This window comes from Triturus cristatus, chromosome 7 (assembly GCF_964204655.1).
Source record: "Triturus cristatus chromosome 7, aTriCri1.1, whole genome shotgun sequence".
Classification (NCBI taxonomy): domain Eukaryota; kingdom Metazoa; phylum Chordata; class Amphibia; order Caudata; family Salamandridae; genus Triturus; species Triturus cristatus.
Genome location: NC_140590.1, coordinates 1,760,018,118 through 1,760,045,865, shown reverse-complemented (window position 1 = coordinate 1,760,045,865; position 27,748 = coordinate 1,760,018,118). Strand labels below are relative to the sequence as shown.

Sequence of the window (27,748 nt, the reverse complement as noted above, 5' to 3'; positions counted from 1 at the left end):
CTCAAGGCTGGGATTCTTCTTTCTGTGTAACGCGTCCTCCGACTCGGCACCCGCAGAGCCTCCTGCTCCTCGTACGGCGTCCTCACTTGTAGGTTCAGGGGGGTCAAACGCCGTTCTCCTTCCGGAAACGATTAGATCCAGGTGAACCAGGATATTGTTTCGTAGTCGGCGTTGTCCAAACAAAGCGGAGAGGGTCCCGTGTGTTGGCCGTACGAAACAAACCGGCCAAATATATAAAGTATTCCGTAGAAGAGCCGCAATTGTGTCTCCACCACCGTCACAGCATACACAGACACGGACCATAGATGAGTGCTAATTTATTTTATTTTGTGCAGTTTTGCCGCCATAACGTTTCGGCTCCTCCGAGCCTTGATCACATGACAACATGAACCAATAAAACCATGGCTTTTAAAGTGACTGTGCATACAAACAACCAATCATGTGACTGCTTTCTTAAAAGAAATGAATGATAGACTTAAATGTTGATCTGTACAAGCAATTTTAGTTTTAACACATCAGTAAAAATAATTAAATTATATACAGATTAAAAACCTGCAATGTGGAAAATATCATATAATCACATAATATTTACATAAACCTGATGTATGTGCAACATTTGGCAAAACATAGTAATACATGTGCAAATTCCGCTTATGTGGACGCACCAATGCACTACATGGCATAGTAAGTACACAGGTGGCATGAGGGGTGCGAACCAATCCATCATGGCACACACTGTGCATCCCAAGCAACACAAGGCTGATGGACAGCACCGCAAAGCAGTCACATGCCCCAGGCCACAAACGAAACTTCAGCAGAGTACACAGACACACACAGGCACACATCAATCACCTGCCATTGGCAACAGCGGATGCAAACCTCACTCTGCACATGTGCCACTTGCCAGGGGGGTCACAGGTGTGGTGCTAGCTCAGCAAGTCAGACACACAGCACGGCTTACTTCACACATCAGATGGATTGAGCAGTTGCCTCCTCCATGCAGCTGTGGTGCAACACTCCACATAGACACTCATCCACATGACAAGAAACATTCACACACATCAATGTCCAGGGGGCGTACACATCATTTGGACACTCTCACCACTCTCACCACAGCTCCACTCAACTCTCACACACATCTGTGGGTGCAGTCACCTGTCACACCGGGGTGACCACTGAATCACCTCACGACACTAGAACAAGAATGCCCAAGAGGATTTGACTGGCGGAATGTGCCATGCACTATGCAGTGAATGTCACAGTAAGCACAATGCAAGTGAGGAGTGCACACATGAACTACATCAAGCCCTGCATGAGAGACATAAGCCATCCCCCCCCCCCCCCCCCCCTGGACCCACTCCACCCAAGAGTGCCCTCTCATGGGTTCTGCCTGCCTTATATCTGCCTTGCTGGCCTATTTCAATTACAGGAGTACAGAGTGATTGGTCAGACTCATTTGCATCCTACGTTTCCTCCAATCCCTTTAAACATACACCAGTGACAGCCTTTGCATCTTTCGATTTTGCAGCATCATGTCAAGTCAACAACCACTTTGCAACAATGTTAAATGTGGCCAACTGATTTTTCCAGATCACATGATGTAAAATTTTGAACTTGAAACTCGGTATCCATGACAACCAGCATGCATTTAGGCCCTAATACTTGTCCCTCATGTGTCCCCATTGTAATTCTTAAATCCCCACACAGGTACGGCGCTTTTCACACGTACCCCAAGGGCACCATCACTACAGTGATATGGGCTGTACTCATGCGTGTACTGGCCGTACACGCGTGAGTATGTGCCGTATCACTAGGCCCTACGGTACCCACAACTATAGTGATAGGCACGTACTCACGCGTGTACGGGCCGTACACGCATGAGTACGTGCCTATCACTAGGCCCTATGGTACCCCCAACTATAGTGATATGCACGTACTCACGCGTGTACGGGCCGTACACGCGTGAGTGTGTGCCGATCACTATAGTTGGGGGTACCGTAGGGCCTAGTGATAGGCACGTACTCACGCGTGTACGGCCCGTACACGCGTGAGTACGTGCCTATCACTATAGTTGTGGGTACCGTAGGGCCTAGTGATACGGCACGTACTCACGCGTGTACGGCCCGTACACGTGTGAGTACGTGCATATCACTATAGTTGGGGGTACCGTAGGGCCTAGTGATACGGCACGTACTCACGCGTGTATGGGCCGTACACGCGTGAGTACGTGCCGATCACTATAGTTGGGGGTACCGTAGGGCCTAGTGATACGGCATGTACTCACGCGTGTACGGGCCGTACACGCGTGAATACGTGCCTATCACTATAGTTGGGGGTACCGTAGGGCCTAGTGACACGGCACGTACTCTCGCGTGTACGGGCCGTACACGCGTGAGTACGGGTCCTACACACGCCCTCAGAGCGTGTGTACTGCGTTTCACTGCTTACACTGGTGATAGGAGGCGCACACGAAAGGAATGGAGGTGTCAGACTCGCACAAGGCTGTACATCAAGTCATTGTCAGTGCAGTCCTTCATGTGCAGGGCCTAGGTGTGTCAGGCAGTGATGTGGCACATGTCTCCTCATGTTGTGGCACAATAGATGTGTGATGAGCTGTTTACACATGTCATGTGTGATGGGGCACTACGTGGCACACTTCCCCTTCACACTTTGCACATGTGTGACACACGTGTCAAGCACTGCATCACTGGTATGGCACAGTCAGCAACACCCGCAACTGTCCCCTGATGCCAGGTACATGGATAATTACACCTCACATGTGACTCCCAGTGTGCCACGATGTGACTATGTCATGTGTGTGTCATGTGTTCCCATGAGCTTTCCGTTGGTGTTCCGTCAACTCCATCTGCTGTTGCAGCATCCGACATGTGTCTGTGTGCATATGTGCATGACACACATATACGCACACCATGCCACATGTGGACTCACACGTTACATGTGTCATGATGGTTCGAGGATGACTTCCTGACATGAGGCAATATCTGCGTTGTCTCAATGTCTGTGACATCAGTTTTTGACATGGACCCCTTAATGGAAATGTGTGTCATCTGTCCATTTCCAGATAACATGTGACCTGTGTGTCTAGACTCCCGCCAGCTGTCTGTATGAGATGACATCCTTCAAATGCTGATATGTGGATGTCTGTCACTCATGTAATGTGTCTGGCTTGTCACTTACACTGGCCAACAGCTATTTTCATGGCATGTCACGTCAACATTGCCATGCAACTATTGTGGCTGGCTCTTCGTAGGAGTATCACCTGGCTGGCCCACGTGTCCTGGATGTATTGCACAGCACAGACTCTGTATTAAGCAGATGTGTTTTAGCTGTTGAACATGTGCTCACATCAGTGACATTGGTGTGGTAATGTACTCACTCTTCGTTATTCCTTCCAAATCTCTGCAGGGCACCGCCTCTCCCCAGACGAATGCCAGACCTGGATGCCATGCGCGAACATGACTGCATACGCAGATACCGCTTCTCGCAAGAGTTGATAGATGACTTGACCCGCCGGCTTGCACCACACCTCCAACCACAACACAGGTATCCCACAGCTCTGACCCCCAAGGTGAAGGTGATGGCAGCCCTACATTTTTTTGCCACCGGCACGTTTCAATTGACCATAGCTGATGTCGGTGGCATGTCCCAGACAATGTTCAGCCGTGTCCTGCATGATGTTATAGAAGCCATGTTGGTGCACCTGGATGAATTCATCAATTTTCCCACTTGTGAGCAGTTGACAGGTGTCAAGGGTGAGTTCTATGCCCTGGGAGGGATGCCTCATGTAATTGGGGCCATTGATGGGACACATGTGGCTTTGGTACCACCACAGGCACAGGAGGTAGCCTATAGAAACAGAAAACATTACCACTCCATTAATGCCCTTGTGGTGTGTCTTGCTAACATGCTGATTTCCCATGTCTGTGCACGTTTTCCAGGGTCCGCACACGATGCATACATCATGAGGTGTAGCAGGGTGCCAGAAATGATGCTGCAGCTGCACGCGGAACGAGCATGTCTTGTTGGTGGGTATACTCTGTTAGTCCTGTGTTCAGCGCTATCTTTGTATCTTACGGCATCTCCTGACCCACTTCTTCACATGATGTTTCCATGTAGGGAACTCTGGCTATCCCAACATGCCATGGCTGATGACGCCTCTCCGCAACCCCAGAACAGCCACAGAACACCGGTACAACGACACCCATGGGCAGACGAGGCGCGTGATTGAGAGGACGTTTGGACTCCTGAAGAGCAGATTCCGGTGCCTCCACAAGACTGGCGGCACCCTCCCATATGCCCCGGTGAAGGTCTGCAAAATCTTCATTGTGTGCTGCATGCTGCACAACATGGCAGTGGAGAAGGCCGGGCCACTCATCCTTGATCCGGATGAGCGGGATCATCCACCCGTGGAGGATGAAGGGCTCATGCATGGGGCAAGTGAGGATGAGGATGAGGATGAGGATGAGGACATCCGGAGTCAGCTTATCCGCAACTTTTACTCATGATGGTGAGTCCCTGTGTCTGAGTGTGCACGCTTTGAGCCTTGTGTGGCATGTGTTGTCGAGCTGACTGTGTGCTAAGTGACTTGGAGGTGTGTTCTGATGTGTCATTCAAGTGATGATGTCATTCCACACATATTAGCTGGGACACTAAATTTGTTAAGGGCATGGTGACAACATCATTCCTGTAGAGTACATGTACATGTCTGCGGATTACTAGCTCTTCGCTGAATTGTTGTGTGTCTGTCCTCCCAGGTTCTTGCGGCTGTCGTCTGCTCATGTTATCATTGCCCTCCTGCCATTCCTCATGAGTATTGCAACGTGTGCTGGATCAGAGTTACATGCACAGACATGGTGAAAAGTCATTTGGGGTAAGGAGTGCAGCAAGGCATTTTGTGGGTGGTACGTGTTTGTGATATGTGGGGACTGCTCCTGTGCATGTTGTGTTACCATGCATACATGTCGACTCACCATGGGCCACATGACGTGTTGCATGGCTCCCATGAATTGATGGTCACCCTTCCTGACAGTCATCTGTAATGGTGTGTGGATTCTGATGAAGGCATCAATATGTGTATAACGTCCCTCAGGAACATACGGGATGCTAATGGTGGACATAGTGTGGGACATCCCCATATGAGGCTCAATGGGGAATTGTAGACTCTCCGTGTGCAGCAAGGGGTGTTAGGCTCAACCCCTTCACTTGTGTGCCAGCTCAGTAGGATTTACACATCTGTGTGTTGAAGGGGGTGTCCAGTGTAGGTCACACATGGTCAGCCAAATGACCTGTGAGTCTGTTCCAATTGATGCATTTCCCTTAGTGTGAGGCTGAGTAATAAAGGTGTTCGTCACACTCCAAGGTGCCTCATCTCTGTCAATGCAGGTCTCTTGCCACTTTGCATGCGGCATATCTGGCATAGTTGTGGAAGATTATGCATAGGAGTCCATGTGTAGTTTAGCAACATGCATGCAGTTGCTCATGGGTTAGGCTCCCTATTGGGCATGAAGTACATGGTCGTGTATGTTTTTTGGCATGTTGGTCCACACAATGGGCCATCAACAGCTGCTGAGGGTGTGTCTCCTGTGCGCAGGTCGGCCTTCAGTTTCCTGATCCGGTCTCATGCTTCTTTGGTGATTGTGCATGCATTGTCTCTGGGTGTGCCATGTGACACTGGACACTCCTTACTTTACACACGCGCCTGTTGCAGTTGTCCTTCTGACATCCTAGTCTATGTGGAGAGGTGTGGCTCACTGGTTAGAGGCGGCAGATCCGCAAGCAGAGAATCGGCCAGGGACCAGGGTTCAATTCCCGACGCGGCAGGGTTGTGGACCAGGGTCAAACGGACTCGATAATTCTCGCCTCGGTACCTACTCTAACCAGGAACACACTCGGCAACTCTGGGCATTAGCTTGCCTCATCTCCACAACGGCCCCCCACATTCGCCGGGGATGCCTGGTTTCACCTTGGAGATACCCAGGAGGGACCATCTCACAGGGATAGCCAGGACGGGTTCCCCAGCGGTCTACAGCGCCACGACGCCTCAGGGCAGCAGTGCGCTTTACAAGACACATACATACAAGACACATACATGTGTGCAAATTCTGTCATTTTGCAAGGAGATGCCGCCTGCTGCTGCGGCCCCTGCAGCAAGGGCCAACAGAGTATCCAGATTTGGCAACACACACGCCTCCAGGATGCTCCTCACTTCCTCCCTCCACCCATTCATTTTGCTGTCCTCAGCTTGTCTATGCCACTGTTGCCGCCACGCGGTGCCAAAGGCTGGACCATCAGCACATGCAAGGTGCACATTGCACCACCATCCTGTCCTTGCATAACCCACATCACACTACAGTCTGATGTATCAGCCACACTCCGAGCTATGTCCATCCGCACATCTAACGCCTGCTTTCAGACATACCCTGGGCACACACACGACACCTTTGCATGCTGAGTGAGAAACTCCAACTGCCTACACCGCGCTGCCCCGCCTTCCAGGCCCTGTCACACCAACCAGGTCACGTCCCTAATACTCCCCACCGGCTCTGTAGCCCAGCAAGGGCATGGGAGTGTGACTCAAGGCTTCAGCATGTAGTATGGTGTCATCGTCTGGGACATGGCACAGGTATCATCTCTCAGCATGTCAATCTACAGAGTGTCCAGGACCCCCCTCTCCACCATCACATGCGCACAGCACCTCATCAGCTCGTATGCCATTGACAGCCAGGTGCTCCTCACCCTCAACAAAGACACAGACATTGGCAGTTCCATCATTCAAGTATGCATGAGATCTATTGATGAATGGCTGCACACGAGCCACCTGAGGCTGGACTTGTACAGGACTGAGGTGAACATCTGAGGATTGTCCCCTTCCAGCTGGGTCAAGTGCCTGTGTCCCACCCGCAAGAGCCCTGCACAAGCACCCAGTGGCCACACACACAAGATGGTGTGCATCATGTTTGGCTCGCTCACATATGCCATGCTAGTCCACAGCATTTGTACCTCATGCTGCAACGCCCTCTGCGTTATGCACATGATCCACAGATAGACCCACTCCAAGAAAAGACAGACCATCCCCCAGGTCCATGACAACATCCGTGTCAAATACTGCCCTGCCCTCTACGGAGCAAGTACATCCAAACTCCCAGGAAACTGGTCCACTTCCAGGGGGCATCTGCACACCTCAGATTCAACCCCCTGCGCCCCAGCCACCTCACCGTCCACCATGGATAGCTGCAATGGATCACTGTCTGCTGCAGGGTGACCTCCACACTCCCCACCCACACTCAGGAGGCAGTCCACAACCCCGACCCCAACCAACCTTGTACGTCTGTCATCCTAGATCCCGTTGGGCCATCTCCGTGCATCCAACCTTGCCCTGGCCACCGTTCTTCACATCCACCATACTCCAGCATACAGGACATTATTCTCCCACCTGGCCACACATACCTGGGACTCCCTCCCCGGGAACCTCCACATGAGCCATGACCTCTACGCCTTGATGATGATCTCCCAAATAGGTCTCTCATCACAGTTTAGCAACCCCCCCTCAGCAGCCAGAGGCCATCACAGGTGAGTGTTGTGCTCCATGCCTACATTGAATGATACCTTGTGACCAATGTGTGTCCTGTACCAGACTCTGATCCCAGGGTATGGATGGCTGGAGTTGGTTCAACACTCAGGCATAGTTTGACATTTCCACACACATATATCGTTGAATAATGCAAAATGACAGGAACGTCTCATGTCCAAAGTGAAATATTTATTTATTTGCGGTGGGGTAAGTGGTTTGGTAGATGCAATTAGGTGCTGTACCGGGGGAATAGAATCCAAAGTTCACAGGGGGAGATGGTATCCTTGGCATTGGAAGTCATCAGAGTCCAGACCACAGTGTTGGTCATCATTGGTCAGACTGTGACCAGCAAGTCCATGTGGCAGAGAATGTCATTGGATGAGGTGCTGCTGTTGCGCCAGAGGGCCAGGTGCCAAGCCAGGTGACCTGGGAGATGGGGATGGTCCGCTGACTGTTTTGCCTCTTGGGGTTCTTGGACTCCAACTTCCACAATGCACCTGGTCAGTCCAGGAAAATCCAGGTGAAGCTGGTCATCTGGAGTTTTCGTCTTAGAGGATGTTGCAAGGGGCTTCTTACAGCACTTTTCTACCTGTTGCTGCTCAAGCAAAGTCCTTCTTGTGTGGAGCCTTTAAAGTGCAGCAGGTGCAGTCCTTCTGAGTGCAGTCTTCTGTTGTGCAGTTCAAGGGCTCAGCAGGGCAATCCTTCTTCTTCAGATGTTTCAGGGCGGTATCTGAGGGGGCTCCTTTAGCTCTTCCATATGTATTCTACATTCTGACCTGGCAAGGAGGGGGCACCCCAACCAATTGGGTTCAAGTTGTCACCCTCTGTTATGACCACTTCCTGGGAAATGTGATATATTTTTATCCCAGATGCACAGTTCTCTAAAAGCCAACATGGAGAAATTCTCTACTTGGAGTGCAGGTCTGGCTAACACAACCCACAGGTGTGGCTAACATTTCCTTACAGCCCCTCTCCTAATCTAATTTGTGAGAATCTCATCTGGCTGGAGATCAAGGAAGTAGGGGCCAGCCTCGGTCCTGTGACATCTATGATTCTACCTTTGAAGTTCAGTTCATCTCCCCAGCACCCTCTCTGTCCTGGCTTCTCCAAGATACAGATATCCTCCCACCAAATTACTGTATTGTTTTGCCCCAGGCCTCTTGAAACTTACTCAGGGAGCAGCTTGACCAAACAGAAGAGCTGCTACAGTGCTGCATTATGTATCTTCCGGACTTTGGAAGTACTTTTCATTCCAACATCGAATTTGGACATAGTTTTATTTTAAAACCAGCCTGCAAGACAGGTCTGGCGTTGAAATGATGCTAGTTTCCACAGCAGTGCACACTGAGGTTTCTAAACTTACATGCCCTACCATATACTAGGGGCTTAAAGGTATGTTGTCTTAGCCAATTAGAATGATACCAATCACAATATGCCTTTGAGGACAGAGCAATGGCCTTGGGCCTGGTTAGCAGAGTGCATGACACTTTCAGAGTCAGTAACATCAACTATCAGTCAAAAAATGAATGTTGTCAGGGCTAAAAGGATAACACTCCTACTACATGTCAGGATATCAAGCATTAATGCGCAAACTAACAGGGAATCCTGATCAGTTTGTGAATCCCAGATCTACCAGTGATCGCCATGATCCTTGATCAGTAACTAATCCAAGAGCCCAAACATAAGATGAGAGATTGGTGGGGGAGGAGCAGATCCTTAGGGTCCTAATTAGAGACTAGATGAGGGAAGACAGCAGGACAACATCAATTGTCTGGACATAACTCTTAGTATCCTTTGTAACTGAGGGAAATGCTTAAGGAGTTTCTGCTGACTGACTTAAGTTTATTGGAGTGTACATAATTGGGATCATTTTCTCAAAATTACACAAATGGGTTCAATCAATCAATCAATCAATCAATCAATCAATCAAAGCCATTTATAAAGCGCACTACTCACCCGGAGGGTCTCAAGGCGCTGGGGGGGGGGGGGAGGGTGCCGCTACTGCTCGAACAGCCAGGTCTTGAGCTTCTTCCTGAAGGAGAGGTGGTCTTGGGTCAGGCGCAGGTCGGGAGGGAGGGAGTTCCAGGACTTGGTGGCCAGGTAGGAGAAACACCTTCCTCCTGTTGTCGCTCTTCGGATGCGGGGGACGGCGGCGAGGGCGTGGCTGGTTGATCGGAGATGGCGTTTGGGAGCGTAGAAGTTGAGGCGGTTGTTGAGGTAGCTCGGGCCTTGGTCGTGTAGGGCTTTGTGTGCGTGGGTGAGGAGACGGAAGGTGATTCTCTTGTTGACGGGGAGCCAGTGCAGGTTTCTCAGATGTCCGGAGATGTGGCTGCTTCGGGGGATGTCGAGGATGAGTCTGGCTGAGGTGTTCTGTATCCACTGGAGTCTCTTCTGGAGCTTGGCGGTGGTTCCGGCGTAGAGGGCGTTGCCGTAGTCCAGTCGGCTGGTGACAAGGGCCTGGGTGACCGTCTTCCTGGTCTCGGTGGGGATCAGGTAGACGTCTTGGTAGCACCAACTGCAGTATACAGCCTGGGGCAATAGGTCAGCCCACTTCAGACATAGGATAACTTAACTGCGAGTAACATCTTTCTGCTCTTTCACAATGAACACATCCGCACACTTAGGGCCCGATTCTGATGCGGGTTGGAAAAGCTTCCCGACGGAATCGGTTCGGAAATAGTTTCCGACCCACTCGGATCGGGAGAGTCCGACCGGCGGAGTACGATGCATCTGGATGCTTCCAGATACGATTTGGTTGGACTCCCCTTGACTTCAATGGGAGCATATGTTCCTAACCGCATCATAATTGGGCCCTCGGTCGGGAAAACACGTTCCCAATCCGATTTGGAAGGAGCAAATGCCATTAGGAGGCCTTCCTAACTGCATCAGAATCAGGCTCTAGATGGGAATGCTTTCCTAACCGCATCAGAATCAGACCCAAAGTAGTTACCTTCAGAATATCCAACTTACTGCCCTGCCATATTTGCTATATGCAAACCAAGCACAATGGCATAAAATGTTATGTTTGCACCTCGCAAATACAGACACCTTCACTCATTTTAATTACAGGGCACAAGAACACATAATTGGACCAGTATATTTACACCTTTAAGAACTTTCAGTTCTTTGCATGTATACCTGTTTTAATCACAAGCCTTGAGGAAGTCCTGAGGATTCAAGGGTACGCCATCTTGAAAAGATTATGGTTCAAAAGAGTGGACTTCTCAGAGAATTGCACTAAAACAATAGTGTTCGGGTAAAATACACTAATATCGAATTTTTTATATTGTGATACACAAATATCGTGATGCAGGAATATCGTTGACAAGAATATCTATTTTCTAAGGTAAATAATATCTATGTTAAAAATATCTATATTGTAAATATTGTTTACAAAAATAGCTACGTTGTTAATATTGTTTACAAAAATATTGGTGTAAAGAATATTGTTTTTTAATTATCTCTATGTATTATATTATGTTTTAATTGTGTATGTTATAAATTGTTTGTATAAGTATCGGTGTTTTTTAATACAGTTTGTACATTTTTAGTTAGTTTTAAATAAAATGTTATTGTGAAATGTCATTTTTAGTGTCATAGCTGTTTGTGGGGTTTGTAGGGGTACTGTGTGGGAAGTAAATTATTTATAATTAACTAAGTTTAAAATAATATTAATTACTTAATTGATAGTTAATTATGTAAATTGTGATTTTTTTTAGCTATATTTTAGGTAGGGTTGTGGGGTTTGTAGGGGTACGAGTTGGGAAGTAATTTAATTATAATTAATCAATAATTACTTTGAATTATCTAATTGATAATTAATTATGTAAATTGTGTTATTATTTAAATTTTTAAGTTACATTTTTGGTGTCGGCTTTGGGCTTGTAGAGGTAAAGATTGTGAATGTAATTAATTATGATGAATTAATAATTAATGTTAATTAATACAAATTATTTAATTGATTAATCATGCAAATTGTGTAATTATTATAATTTGTAAGGTATATTTTAGGTGTGGTTTGTTGGTTTTAAGAGGTACTGGGTGAGAAGGTAATTGAGAAATAATTTATTGATGATTAATTATTAATTTGGTATTAATTATTTAATTGATAATTATGTAAATTGTCGAATTATCATATCTGTGAAGTTATATTTTAGGTGTCTGTTGCTTAGTTTGTATAGGAAGAGGGTGGGAAGTTACTTAAATAATAAATGTATAATTATTGATTAATGTATTGAACATTGTGTTATTTATTACGTAATATGTTAATTGTTTTATGCTTTTTAAATTCAATTACATTTTAATTGTTGGCTGCTATGATTGAGGGAATATAGTGTGGTATTTTAATTAGTAAATAATATTTGTTTTAATTCACAATAATTATTAGAAAAATTTAACAATTATGTATTTTTTTTTAATTTCAGTAAATTTTTCGACATTAGCGGCCTCATTACAGTGTCGGTCAGATCACAACTGACAAGCCTTCGGTTGCAGTCCGACAGACATCTGGTGCTGCGGTCCGACTGCCGCATTATGATGCGGGCGGTCGGAGGTAGCGGGCGCGTGGACCGACTGACGCTTACAACTGGCTCAAAGAGCATACCGGACTGTCGGTCGGAGTGTAATACCCTACAATAAGGGCGGTGCCTGCTCAGGTACCACCGTAGGGATTACGACATCCCTTGCAGACAGACTTTCAATGGCGGTCCGACTGCCATAGAAAGGCTTGCAGAAATGGACACTGGCGGCCCCTAGCAAGGCCTTCGTCCTCCCGCGGCCCCTGCTATGAGGCCTGGGGGGCACCTGTGCTGCCCCACCCAAACATCTATACCGTAATACAATACTGTTGGTCTGAGGGAAACACACGGGGGGAATTCCGCTCAGCTTCTGACGGACTCACGGAGCCCATTGTGCCAGCGGTCATAAATGTAATCCACAAATGGCCCACTATTGGGGTTACAATTTTGCTTTTCGCCTGCCCTTTCATGGCAGTCCACCCACCATTAAAAGGCAGACGGGAAGTGAATTTTGGGGCCCCATAGCAGGGCCTCTGTCCCTCATGGCCCTCTGCTATGGGGCCTAGGGGCACCTGTGGTTCCTCCTTAACATCTCTGCACCTTGTGGCATGGTGCTTGCCACACGGTGCAAGGATGTTTAAACCCCGTATCTGACCGCCAACATGGCAGTCAGATTGTAATCTGGTAAGCGGGACCTGCGACTCCTTGTCAGGTGGTTCTGCTTCCGATACGATGCCAGTCGGACCGGCATTTGGTTTTGATATTGTGTCAGTGAACCAAAACAATTATAACAAATATTTTCTCGTTTAAATAATTGTGTAATGTGCAACTTATTTGGAGTAGAGTTTGAACCTTTCACCCTGTGAAGGTGAATGGTACTATGTATCTCAGGAAAAAACATAATAGAGTCCCCAATCCTCGTTCTGAATCTCTTTCATTTCATTGTGAATGGCATTTACTGGTACATAGCCTGTCGTCTAGGAAGCAAGAGAGGCTGGGAGCCCTCTTCATTAGTGCACCACTGACGCACGCGCAGCCTCACTAAAAGTTTGGGAACCACTGGGCTGTCAGATTTGGAGCATCAGCTGGCTCCTCGGTAAGAGATCCCCAGTTGTGGTTACGCTGTCAAAGATGCACTGGCATCTGAACATGGCTTGGGTGCTTAGGACAGGCTTTCCAGTGTCCATTTTTCCTTCCTGGGTATCTAATGGTAGCAGAGATGAACCAATGGGCATAAAGCAGAATTGTCCCTGTTTAGGGAGTAATTTTATGTATTTCTCTATGGCTGGAATGGTCACATAAACTATTCTTGAGTACCCGCAAATTTTTTCTTTTTCTATATGGCCAGCCTCCTTTATACTAAAGCATTCCTATTTCTAACCGTAAACATTTAATGACAGATAAGTTGCCATACTGATCAAACTCACTGATTGTCATCACAGGTGCACTTTATTCTATTTGACACAACATTTCAATAATAACATTTATTGATAAACGTCAGGAGATATTGCATTTGGAACCAGATTTCAAATGTATTTTTTCTTTAAAAAATCTATGTTCTTGTATTAACATTCAAATGACATTAAAGTCATAATATCAAAGTCAAGTAAAAAAATAATCGGCAAAGAAATCAAATTGGCCTGGGGGCCTTGCTAAGTTTAAGCGCTGTTACCGCTTTCCTAACCTCTTCATCCCATATCGGTGCATATCAATCCTACCTTGAATACCCCCTTATGAGTACAAAGAGGTGTAGAATCTTTAAAATTCTTCCAGTTCATCATTCTCCCCAATGCTTAATTTGTAAAATAATAAGGACCAGGGCCCTGACCAGGAGTCCCCTGCAGTTTGCACCACCCATCGCCACTGGCATCGATGCGAAAGCAACTACCAGCCATCACTGTCTACTGCAAGTGCGACAGTTCAGATTATTCCAGGTCCCCAAAGCTAAATTAGTGGCTGTTGTGGCAGGTATTTAATAATTATAAATGTATAGTGTATTCATAAACAGATGAGCAGCGCCACCATGTGGCAGACTGTCATAAGTGCGTTGTTGACAATTAAGTGCCGGTGCAGAGCACTGGAAATCACTGGCTGAAATAAAGCACTGCTCCTCCTCTATTAAGAGTGTCCTTTTTGCAGTAACAATTTCCTTAATATTTTCCCTCTTCCTTTGGCTCCAGTAGTCTGGCGGCAATCCCATTATGTCCCCTGTTACAGTCCAATGTATTTTCAATGTATAGCTCACCTGGTACAATAATTTTCAGGTTAGAAAAGAGGTCTATATTTGAAAGGCTCCTGGCTAAGTATCTGGCAATGACATGTAAAGATGGATGGAGGAGACATTGTGATATATATGTGATTTATTGAACTACTGTGCTGGTGATGGGATAGCTGGCCCATTGGCGTGGGTTTGGCTTACGAGAATGGGGGGTGTCCCATTTGCATTGCTGAGATATTTTTATGAGTAGATAGCTAAACGATCTTTATTGACTTTAGGCCTGATTTAGGGGCTAATTTACAAGCTCACTGCGCCGCCGGTTCATCACTTTTTTAGAGGTACCGGCTGCGCAAAGGGCGTCCCCACATTTACAAGGTCAAGTAAAGTCACCCTGTGTTTCCCTTTCACGCTTAATTCTGTGTGAAAGGGGCGCTCCATGGGTGTTGCTGTGGGTGTTCCTATGCAACATCCATGGAACTTGACATATTCCCCGATTCACAACATTTTGTAAACCTGGGAATCCATCAGAATCCTATGTCTCCCCAGGGGAGGCGTAAGGAGGCGCAAAGAGGAGAAATACTTTTATTTCTCATTGTTCTTTCCTCTTTATAAGCCTGTTGCATTCTGCAGCATGCCTAGAAAGTGGAAAATGCATTCAATGATTGTTTTTGTGCAGGAAGATGTCCCTTCCTGAACAAAAACCATCATTCCCTCAGCGCAGGCACACTTGAACCATGGCGCAAGGGTGTCTGTGCTGATGCATGGCTGCTGTTTGTGCACCGGTGCAGGGGAGAACAGAGATACGCAAAAACAACAGTTGATGGACAGAATGCAGAACAATGTCATACATTCACCCCAGTACAGAGATCTGGGCCTAAATCCATCGTTTTTTGCTCACCATGCCATTCCAGTTTGAACCCAGCCATATGCAAATCAGTCTTGACCCTGTGCCTCATGGGAATAGTCCAGCCCGAACTGTCAAGCCAGGACCTCCCTGGACTGGAACCAAGCATCCTAGGACCGGTTTCGGAGTTTCACCCCTCTTCAGCCAGAATAGCTTGATTCCAGTGGCATGGAGAGCACGGGACTCAAGTCTGAGCATACATGTCCCACTCAGGGTGACAAATGCAAAACAAGCATTTGCAATGCAATAGGTCTCGCAGTTACACGAGTTAAAGCTATTGGCATTGTAAATGACAATGCCAATAGGCATTGTTATTTGCAATGTCAATAGCTCAAACTCGCGTAAATGCGAGACCTAATGCATTGCAAATGCTTGTTACTAATTCCAGTTCCTTTTTCACCCTATCGAGGTAAGCACGCGCCGTAAAATAATAATCCTGCCACCCCCCCTCCCCCCACGAAAAAAAAGTACTGGCACATTCTGTCTATCAATGCAGACATATTGCCGCTATTGCTGTTTAGCTTCGGCAAAAAAAGTTTAAAAAAAAATTTAAAAATTGCTTTCTGAGAATGCCGTACGGCTCATCCAAAAAAGCAAACCAAGCAATGCTGCAAAGACACGCAGACGCCATTAAGCATGAGCAACTTCTGCATCAAGAAGCAACAACAGCCGAGAGGCACCGCACATGCATATGTCAAGGAGGCAACAGTTGTTTGTTTTAACCCCTTCAGTGCCCATGACGAGCTGGACTCGTCATGGGCTGCGGTGGCGCTGTGCCCATGACGAGTCCAGCTCGTCATGAACTCCGCCCGCTAATGAAAGGCGCGGCACTGGGCGGGGAAAGGGGCGGGCATGCAAGGGGTTAATTTACATTATCAAGACGGAGGATGATCATCTTGGAGCATTACATAAAAAAATATTTAAAGTGCTCCACAGCATTTGTCTCTTTGGTAAATGAGGGGCTTGCAGGAAACTGCAGCTAACAGACCCACCAAAAAGGACATGGGGGCAACAGTAGAGTGGGGGGGCAACAGTGGAGTTGGAGAGAGGCTTAAAGAAAGTGCCTAGATGCAGCAGTGAGCAGCGAAGGTCAACAACAGTAAAGTGGAGGGATTAATGAGGGTTCAAAGGCAGGTCCAACTAGTGGCAGCAGCAACTATAGGGAGAGAAGCATGGAAGAAATAAGTGGAAGTTCCTGATTTGTTTTCAGACTTTGCGTAGAATGGTTTAAGGGCTACACTTCTCGCTGAGGTTTTTGAAGGGGCAATCCATTTGCAGCTCTACATCTGAGTAATTCTTACGCCGTACCAAAGAAAATAATATAGTGCTGAGGTGCTATTCTGTGCTGTACTATGCAGAATATATTATATAACTCCATTCAGGAACGGTGCTTTAAAAAAGGCAGTCTTTAAGCTCGACCTTCCCAGCTCCTGAAGAGACACAGAGGGGGAAGGGGGGAGGTGGAGACATTCAGGCTGGCAAATGGTGATCATTTCGTGGCCGCTTTGATGTTTTCAGTGGCCGCGCGGCTCACTGAGAACATCAAAGCGGCCGCAAAATGATCACGCAGACTGCCAAATGGTGCGCGCGCCCGGCCCACATGCACTGTATTTGGAGGCCTTCAAGCACTAGTTTGCACTTCCAAATCCCCCTGTTTCCAAAAGCTCTCGCGAGGGCAGCGCTAAAGCGCTGGCTCAGGCGAGACCTAAACAACAGTTGATGGACAGAATGCAGAACAGTGTCATACATTCACCCCAGTACAGAGATCTGGGCCTAAATCCATCGTTTTTTTGCTCACCATGCCATTCCAGTTTGAACCCAGCCATATGCAAATCAGTCTTGACCCTGTGCCTCATGGGAACAGTCCAGCCCGAACTGCCAAGCCAGGTCCTCCCTGGACTGGAACCAAGCATCCTAGGACCGGTTTCGGGGTTTCACCCCTCTTCAGCCAGAATAGCTTGATTCCAGTGGCATGGAGAGCACGGGACTCACGTCTGAGCATACCCATCCCACTCAGGGTGACAAATGCAAAAACAACAGTTGATGGACAGAATGCAGAACAATGTCATACATTCACCCCAGTACAGAGATCTGGGCCTACGATGGATTGAACCCAGATCTGTGACTGGGGGGGTGAATGTTTTGCCAATGTGCAACATTCCGTCCATCATCTTGTGTGTTTTGCTGTTCGCCCTATGTGGGAAGGGTATACCCAGACGTGGGTCCCGTGCTCACTACGCCACTGGAGTCAAGCTATCCTGGCTGAAGAGGGGTGAAACCCCGAAACTGGTCCTAGGATGCTTGATTCCGGTCCAGGGAAGACATGGCTTGGCAGTTCGGGCTGGACTGTTCCCATGAGGCACAGGGTCAAGACTGATTTGCACATGGCCATGTCTGAACTGGGGTGGCGTGGTGAGCAAAATAACGATGGATTAAACCCAGATCTGTGACTGGGGGTGAATGTTTTGCCAATGTGCAACTTTCCGTCCATCATCTTGTGTGTTTTGCTGTTCGCCCTATGTGGGAAGGGTATGCCCAGACGTGGGTCCCGTGCTCACTACGCCACTGGAGTCAAGCTATCCTGGCTGAAGAGGGGTGAAACCCCGAAACCGGTCCTAGGATGCTTGATTCCGGTCCAGGGAAGACATGGCTTGGCAGTTCGGGCTGGAGTGTTCCCATGAGGCACAGGGTCAAGACTGATTTGCATATGGCCATGTCTGAACTGGGGTGGGGTGGTGAGCAAAATAACGATGGATTAAATCCAGATCTGTGACTGGGGGTAAATGTTTTGCAAATGTGCAACATTCCGTCCATCATCTTGTGTGTTTTGAGGACAGAGATACGCCATATCTTGTAGATACAGCGCATTCCTGCTCTTTTAATTTGACGCACTGCAGCGCAGCAGGAAGGGTTGCTGTGCTGCCGCATGTCAAAATATTGTAAACGGGGACCCCAGAGTTAGGTGGAGACATTACACCATTGCAAAGGTGACGGAGTACCCTCTCCACTAAACTGAAGGTCCGCCCGCTCATTTAGAATTGGATGGACCTTCATTATGTCTGCTCTGTCTCCGCCACCAACATAAACCTCCAATGTCCCTTATTGACCATGTGTCCGCAAGTCCAATTTAGAGTGGGCGAAGCATGGACAGTTTTCACAGCTGTCACTTGAAAACAGGCTCTGCTTTGCTTAGACCGAGGGCACTCTTGTCAGCAATTTCTGAAACCTTCTGATCCAAAACGGAGTCTTGTGTAACCAAGTCTACTCGCCTGCTGTCAGGCCTGGTGCAGTTTTACACCCTGCACCTTTCAAAACATAAATATTTAGGGTCTGAATTTTTCATCGCTTGATTTCCCTTGATAGTTGTTGAATGGTTTGTGGATTCTTGTCACCATTCAAAATCTTCTATCTGAGGGGTGCTGGGTATTAGTTCTTGGGGAAATGGGTAAGAAGAAGTGAACATTGCAAAATGCCCCACCCCCACGCCATGGAAGTTCCCATGGCGATGGGTCATTGCTCTTTTTATTTTCCAAAAATAAATCACACGTTGGCTTTTTGTTTTGGAAACTTAAAAAAACATTGTAGTTTGCTGGGCGTCATCATGTTGATGGAGTCGTCTGTAAGGATGCACTTGAAGGAATCTCCATGACAGCAGTTCCTGCAAATGCTAGAGATGTGTGCTGGGCCGGTGAACATCTCAAACTTTGGCACGCGGGGACTCCATCAGAGATGCACAGTACTTTACTCCGTCCCCTGATGGAGTAATAGCCTTTCCACCTAACTTTAAAGCAGGCCCTTCGTCAAGATTGTTACTTTGATAATGGCCCCTAGTAAGAGTGCAATGTATGTGTTAAAAATATTTAAAATATTCATCGTTTGCTCACTTTAGCTACTTTGTTTCTATAGGGTTACATGTGCATACCTAAAGAGCAGTGCTGCACCAGCGGGATTCACATCACTGCTATAAAAACTAACCATTGGAAACAAGCAGAAATTGTTCTCAAGATTTAAAGAAGCAGTGGTGGTGTTTACTGCATGGGAAATTCAAGAGTAGTCTGGTAACCAGAATATGAGTGCTAGTTGCCATAAGGTTTGTTTGCCCATTAGAGATATGTTAAAGCCTTAAAATACACATTAACAAAGGTGTATGCTGTTGCAAATCCACGATTCCAATGCAATCCTCTCTTTGAAAGTTACTGTACTAAGTTGATAGCCCTGGCAGGAATGCACCCGTAGTCCTCATGCGACCCTCTGAGTGAAAGAAAATGATGTTGAGTGTTCCTTCAGGTGCAATATATTTACATTGTTAGAAGAAAGATGGAAAGTGGCAAGAATAAGGGGAGTTCTCACCTCTCTGTGCCTCTTCACATCTATCCTCTAGTTTCCTCCTCCCCTGGAACTGCAGAGCTGTGTACCCCTCTTCATCTTCCATTATTAAACTTAGAAAACTGGACTTCTGAATGGAGGGTCTGAGCTTTGAGATGTTTCTCGTGCAGCTGCTTGGCGGTGTCACTGCTCTCTATACCGTGCACAAGAACTAGAAACCACCAGCCGTCAGATAGAAGGTGTTGTGTGGTGCAGAGAAACCCACAAACCACCGAACAACTATAGAAGAAACTCAAGCAGTGGACATTTTACACCTTAAATCTTCAAATTTTAAATGGTGTTGGGTGTAAAATTGCCATAGGCATGACAGCAGATGAGTAGCCTTGGCTACACAAGACCCTGTTTTGCTACATTAGAGTTCAGAATGGCTGAAGACAAGAGTGCTCGCTGTGTAAATAAGGTAGAGCTTGATTTCGAGATCAGTGGCCATAGAAACTCATAGGTTTTCAGAAGGAAATGCAATATCCAGAGCAGAAGATTCCCTTGACTGTTGGAGATATCGCATGAGGTGTTTGTCTTTGCTTTGCCTCTATTCTTAACTCTATAATTATACTCATACATTCCTTGGGGTACTTAGCTGGATCTTATTTCCTTCTTTTGACACCGTATAGTCTAGATGAAGCTTTTGAGACACATCTGGTTTCTCTTTTTCACTTTGTTATCTCTATCTGTCGTTATTAATCTTTGTTCACTTTTTAACTTTACACACAGAGACGTTTTCTATCGATGTATGCTACATAGCAACAATATATATGTTTAATATCAAGACTCAGTGTACAACTATTTATAGACTTAGTGTATGTTTATTTTTTGTTTAGGAAAGTTTGTGGCTGTCCTGAAGAAGGCGCTTTGCACGCCGAAACGCGTGTAGAAATAACAAGAAATTTCCATCACTGAGCAACGATGTTACAACATGAAACAAATTTCCATATATATGTTTTGTCTTTGTATTTAGTTATGTTAATTTCTTTATGAATTATTTCACATTTGTTTGTTGAGTGTATAGCTTTATATGTTGTCTAGATTTGCAAATTATGTTACATTGTCTTAACCTCTTTAAATTTGTATGTTTGACACAAATATTTTTATCATGAATTCGTATTAATAAAATGAGGTTTTTAACTTGAGTTGGCAGTACACTGAGTCTATGGCAGTATCAATTCGCTCTGTATAGGTCTGTATATTTGATATGACCCAGTAACGTGCCTAGGATTGTGTTTCACAATTATATCCAGAGCAGAATCCAGCAGAATCCACCAGTTCAAGTTCCTCCACTGGACAGAATAAGGACTCCCACCAGTAATCAGATGGTTTCCCATTATCATCATATTCTACATCGTGCCCTCAGTCTTGGTGCTGGTGTACTATTCTTCCCTTACTCGTTCATAACCTTTCGCTCAAACATAAAATCGCCTGCATAAAACAAGGATTGAAAACCTGCAGTTATCAGCAGAACATTTTGCATTTTCACACCAAAAAGCAACACAATCTTCTAATGCTTATCAATACATAATTCAGTGTGAATGGGAGGTATCATACATTTAGTGAAGGGTTTCCATTAGCAGATTTTGGGCTGCTTTCGAGAGGAAGTAAAATACAGTCCTGGGCAACACAAATAGACATGTCTCTGATCTTCTCTTCTACTTCTTAGCAGTGGGGTTCAGCTAGTACAAACCACACTTGAGCCCAGATTCACGAAAAGATTCCCTACTCAAGGGGCTGAAGGGGCATTCTATGGGGGGTACGTGGACATTTCTATATAACCCCCCATGGGGACTGATACAAATCTGTGTCTACAAACAATCCTAGAAAGGAGTTATGCCAAAAACGTACACCGCCTTGAGGCAGACACAATTTTTTCATCTCTCCTCTTTTTCCTGATTCGCCTGTGTACTGCATTGTGAAGCACACATACAAAGCAGGAAAAGTGTTAAACTATTCCTTACAGACAGCACTGTGACCCAGTGGTGTGTGCGTTGGTGCACGACAGCCTCAAATGTGTCAGCGCAGGGAAAGAAAATAACAGTGCTGTACCTTAATAGCTGTCCTGCTCTCTCCCTTTCACACAAGAATTGCTAGGAAATCTCTGACCTAGTTTTAACAAGAATGATTTCAGGTCTGGTCTCACCATCACCACTCCTTTGAAAGTAGAATAGAAGAATTTGGGTTAATTTCACAATTTTAATGTGAAGAAGATCCGGACAATGAATAGTGCAAGTCAGCCTGGTTTATTGTAAAGATAAAAATAATGGTTACAATGAGAACAACTGGCTAACACCTGCAATGGGTTGGTCCCACTGGTTAAAACATTTAAGGAGTGCATCCTCCAGTTTTACCTCTGCCTTGTCCACATTCTGTATTTTACCAGTGTGAGTGGTCAAATAATTTATAATAAAATCACAAATGTCTACATGGTGTCAAAACAAGGAATCGTCTTGTCAGGAGGAAAACTCTCTCATATGACTGAGTTTTGAAAAGAGAAAAATGAAAGAACATTAACAAATATCTTCATTACAAAATGACATTCAGCGATCTTGGAGTTCAGAAAGAAGGCCTTGTGAATCACTATGGGAATATGAGTATATTTCACCATGGGACACTCACCAACGCACTGTAAGCTTAGGTGATTTCACCATTTATTTTTTGTTTCTCACACTCTTTCCCTGTGTACCTTTTTCTTCCACTCTATTTTCCTGTGGAAGAGTGGAAGACAAAACTGAGGAACATGTGAGTTTTTGGAGGACTGCCTCCTTCTTTAGGTCTCGCCTAACCCAGCGCATGCGCTGGTCTGGCGAGACATTTTGAGAGGGCTCCAAAAAGTGCTACCAGGCCAGCTTAGAGTTGCAGTGCATGTGCGCGGGCGCGCGCGCCACACTTGACCGAGATTACTTTCACTTTCGCGGGCACACGGCCGCTTGTTATTTTAAGATGCCAAGGCTCGTTGCATTTGTACATGTGTCACTGCGTCGGGATCTGGCTAGTCCCCTCACTGCATTTTCCTGGTACTTATCTGCAGCGCCATGAGTCCGTTACTAAGGTAGAATGTGTAATTACAAAACTGGTTGTTCGTACAAGTGCAGATACTATACATGTGTGGGCTCATGCGTGTAGGTGAAGTTGAATTTATGTAGGGGGTTCTGACCAGACCAAATAACATATCTTCATTCTGGACTTTGCGGACAACAGTTTTACATGCATGCTAGTACACGGTACAACTAAAAGTGCACACTAATAACTGTGGAGCTTTCTGTACAATGCAGAAGTATAAAGTTGTGTGTGCAGCTAGTGTGATAATGGGAAGCTCCTACAGTACGGAGACCATGTTTGTGTGCTCGAGGATTTATGTTTACTAAAAAAGTTCGTACACATTTGCGCACATGCTTTTGTTACACAGTTTGTGCGTCTTGGTGCATACTTAAAAAGAAATACTTGTTTCGAGTGTGCGAACTGTGTGTGTATAACCATCAGAGTGCATTTGTTTGTTTCGGAGTATATTTTCTGGTAAATGGCTTACGTTTCAAACTAGTGTGCATTTAGGCGCCACAGGCACTTTGATGTTTGAATTTGGAGTCTGTGAAAGGCACTGGAATGACCGCACTAGAGGTTAAGGATGAACATGTTTTACCTCCGGAGTTTTGATGTAAGTTTCCACCTTTTGAGTGCAGTGTTGCTGCTACTGTCCTGATGTAGTAGCTCTCCATTGGTTGTGATCCATGTGATGCTGTGAGTTGTTTTTCAGTTTTCTGACGACATGGAGGTTTGAAGTTGGGAAGTGTTCTGATGCAACAGGTATTGTGAATGACTGATCTTGTATGCATCTCCTGTTTGATTATTCTGATGCTGTGAGCATTTCAACTTGTTTATTTTGAGTGGTGATTATTTATATTACAATTCAAACGGCAGCTGGGGGGGGGGGAGGGCACTTGCTTCATTGCACTGGGGCTCATGACTCATTGGCTACGCCACTGCTGGTTCCCCATGTGCATCTCTAGCCACTAGACCAAATCTCCTCCCGTATAAGCTCAGGTCATTGAGGTTCGGGGTTCCAAGAGGACTTCACCCTGAACTGTTAGTGGCTCGCCCACCTCTACTGAGCGGTGTGTGAGAGCTCACCTCTCAACACCAGTGGGGAAAGCTCAGTTGAATTTCATGCTTTATTAATATAAAAGTGTGTTTGTGGGAACCTATCTGAAAGTGGTTGAATGTGGCACTTAATTTCGAAAGAGGTGGTAGTGGGAGTTTGTGTCTCAAAGCCTGGTCATGTTATGTGTCATGAAATGTCAGAATGTGGTTCTCCAGTAAAACGTAATCTTGATGGTATCACTGACGCTTTATTATTTCTAATCTAGAATAACTATTGTGATGTCAAAAAACAGTATTTCATGACACAATGAAAGAATCACTATTGTGTTTCTTGGTCAGCAGAGCTATACATTAGATGAGACAGGCCCAGGAAAGATAGTTGTCATTCCTCATATTTAGATATTGTATCACTGTATACATTAGGAGGCAGAGATATACACTTCCTCGCTCTCCCTCACTAGCTGCTTTTCTTCATCTACATCTCACCTCCCTCCTTTCCTTTCCTCCTCTCCATTCTCCTTTCATGCACTGCGTGTTTTTTTAGGTATCGCCTACGCAGCGTTCATGCGCTGCATAGGAGACCTTTAGCCGTCATACAGCTCTTTTTCCAAGCACATACTCGTGCTTGTGGAGGCATACAGCTTGCGGAGTGCACAGCGTTGCGCCACAGGCACGAGTGTGTGCTTTGAAAAAGAGCAAACAGTTGCTGCTTAGCACGTGTGCGCGCATGAACTCCCCCACCCCCCCATTTGTTTACTTCTTCAAGGCTAAGCCCACCCAGCTGCAAGAGTTGTCTCCTGTGTGTGCGCGCGTGTGCACTCCCCCCACCCCTCCCACTTGTTACAAAAGGTCAATAGATGAAAGAGGCGGGCGTAGTTGGTCTCCAGTCAGCATCAATACGATTGACTGCCCCAGCCTCTCTGGTATTTGAGAGGCATCAGCCATTTTTATTTTAAATTGAGAGATGTCACGATGGGCCTGCTGACCACTATTTAGCCCTTTATTAGATTGCCATCCTCCTCCTAATTTACCGTTTATTCTTACGACATATCAGAGCAGCAATGTGCTCTGCTGATCTGTCCCATAAACTAAACAATCTGTATTGATCAGGGATACTGGGTCTAAAATCAGAGTCGAACCACTGCTCCAAATGTTTCAGGCACAGTACATTTTCTGAGAGGCACGGGCAAAGAGTGTTTCTTCATGGCAGCAGATAATTGCACCCAAACTAAGAGGAATCCTGAAGTTTTTTAAACGCAGAACGACACTTTTAAATATCCATTGATCCAGGTTGATGTTGCATTTCTCTGTTTTGTTTATTTAATGCGTCTTCTTATAACAACGATAAAAAAGATGATGGAGATAGATACACATCTCTCTTCACCTATGCTTGTTATACATTGGGTAAAATAAATAGGAAAGTAGCAGTGGTGCTTAAAAAAATAACCGTTCTGCCTATAGGCAGCAATGTAGCCACCCCTCTTTCCACCATTGACATCTGGCTTACTTTTTTGATAAGCAGATCCCTTCTCCTACCAAATCGATTATGCACTAGTTAACATTTTCAGTTTTGTATACTAGACATGAATTTAAAGTTTTCAAGAGCAACAGATATTGCAGAAAGTACCATGCCTTTTAAAATGTGGCAACCCTATCTAAAAACAAGCATTGGCATAGCCAATAGGTCTCGCCTTTGGGACCTAGAAGTGTTTAGCCATGCAACACTTGATGTTGTTGCACCAAGGATATTGTGCTGGATAACTAAACACTTATAAGGTACCAAAGGCGAGACCTATTGGCTATGCCAATGCTTGTTTTGTGTTTGTTACTGGGTGCAGTCCACCATGGCTCTGTGCTTCTTTTTCCTTTATGACGGTGCACCTTTCCCTTCTTCTGTTTTCTTTTTCTCTCTGACTACCTCTTGCCACCCTACCATGACATTTTCGACTTGCACATGCCACATTATTTGCTTATGTGGTGCAGTGCAGGTGGTGAAACAGAATGCAGCACACATGCTTATATTGGATAATGGTGTTTTCTCACATATGAGGGTCTTATTGTGTGCTATATGTCTTTAGTACATGCTGTGCTGTATGTCTGTGAGTCTTGAAGGATCACAAGGTTTGTGATTCTTCAAGACTTGTTCATAGACAACCTGATGCTTTAACTCCTCTCTCAGCCTATCAACTCCTCGTCCATCACCAGTACCCTCCTAAACAACTTCAACACTTCACTGTGAACATTAATACCCTAATGAAAACATGTTAGTGCAAGCCAAGCCCTTCATCACCCTAGTGCTCTAACAATCTTGCTTGTAATAAACGTTCTGTTCACAGAGAAATAAGAAAATGGAAGAAGAACAGAACTCCTGAGGAACTCATGATACTAAAATCAATCCAAACTAAAACAACCAGCTCATCACATCAACCACAGCAAAGTACTATACTAACAACATAAATGAAGTCACCAGCAGAAGCAGAACACTTTTCAGCATGATCAAGGACTGCATCAACCAACTGCAAAAGCCCCCTGTTCCTAACTTCACAGAAAACCAGAAAAGTGCAATGCCATTAACCACTTCTTCAGTAAAAAAAATATGATCTGACTGCACATTGTCAACACCAGGTCTGCTTCACCTCTTCACACCCACCCCTTCCTGTAGAATTCCACCAAGGTCATCCTTAAAAGCTCTATCTCTCTCTGATCTTGCAGACATACTCAACTCTCAAAGCCACTTCTTATGAAGATGATGTACCTTCGCCCTTCATCAAAGGTTTCTCTGTTGCTATTCTCTCACCTCTAATCCCATTGTCAATGTCTCAGTAATTAAGGTGGAAGAACTTGCCATTTTTTGGGCATTGAGAAAATTCGAAAAATTGGTTTGGGCACTATGTTTAAGGTATGGACTTATAATATGCCTTTGAAGGAAATGTTCATAAATAAAGGATTGGATTCAATCTCTTCAAAGATTATAAAATGGGTAACTGCACTTCAGTAGTTTAATTCTATGATGCAATATATACCAGGAACGAGGAATGTTTCAGCAGATTGCTTATCCCAGTTGGTATCTCATTCAGATGTGGATGATGTACAAAATGGGTTAATTTATGAAGAACAGGTGAATGTGTGTGAGGTGACTTTGGGAATAATATCTGAGGAACTGTGGAAAAGTGAAACCGAGAACAATCCGGATTAGGCGAATATTATAAAACATTGTCTGTCTGATAAAGCTGGGTCATTAGAAAAGCAGTGAAAGACTAGCTGCCTCCAGACAGAAGTTATTAAGGGGAACTAGCCTCGTTCCTTCCGTGGGTCTGAAGGGTGGACTTGTGACTCAAGCTCATCTTGTTCAGATGGGAGTAGTTAAGACCAAAGAGTTATTGCATGCTAATATTTGGTGGGCTGTCATGGATATTTAAGTGGAACATTTGGTTAGAGGGTGATTAGGATGCAAAAATAATGAGAAGGTTTTGACCACTCAGCCAGTATCCATGATTTGCAGAAAGCGTCCTAATCATCCTTGGAAAGACGTTGCAATTGATATTGTTGGACAGTTAAGAGGGGAACATAATACTTTATAATTCTAATGGTTGTGCCGGATTTATATTCAAGTTATTTGGAGGTTGCATGTGTTCAGGGAATTTCGTATGCTGGAGATATTTTTGGAGGATGTTTTCAAATGAGAGAGTTTCCCCAAATCTATTTTTGCAGATAATCATCTTAATTCCATTCAAATGAAATAGAAGAGTTTTTTCATTATGTGGTATTCATCACAGGAAAAGCTTTGTCTACCATCCAGAAACCAATGGGGTTGCAGAAAGTCTGAATAAGACATTATAAAAGAGCATCCACTTACCGAAACGGAATAGTTTAGACTGGAAAAACGGATTTCCACAGAGGATTGCAGCTTTTCACATGTCCCCCTCGCCTCCAATGGTAAATCTTCATTTGATCTGTTTAAAGGAAGGTCTCAATGTGTGATTTTGTGTCCAGATTGGATAGATTGGAAAAAAGTAGTGAAGTTAATTTATTTATTTATTTATTTACAG

At 45.4% G+C, this 27,748-nt stretch overlaps 1 protein-coding gene across 5 annotated transcripts in view; it reads right to left on the bottom strand.

The window, feature by feature from the left end:
• The window catches only part of LOC146813014 (killer cell lectin-like receptor subfamily B member 1B allele A), a 699,061-nt gene that overhangs the window by 530,800 nt on the left and 140,513 nt on the right, over window positions 1–27,748 (bottom strand). For 2 of the 5 annotated variants that reach the window (XM_085620040.1, XM_085620041.1), the window contains exon 1: window positions 19,581–19,662. The exons of the other annotated variants lie outside the window; for them this stretch is intronic. In XM_085620040.1, coding sequence (XP_085476166.1) covers window positions 19,581–19,662 — 82 coding nt within the window. Of the gene's footprint in view, window positions 1–19,580; window positions 19,663–27,748 lie in introns of those variants that run through there. 5 annotated transcript variants of the gene reach the window in all.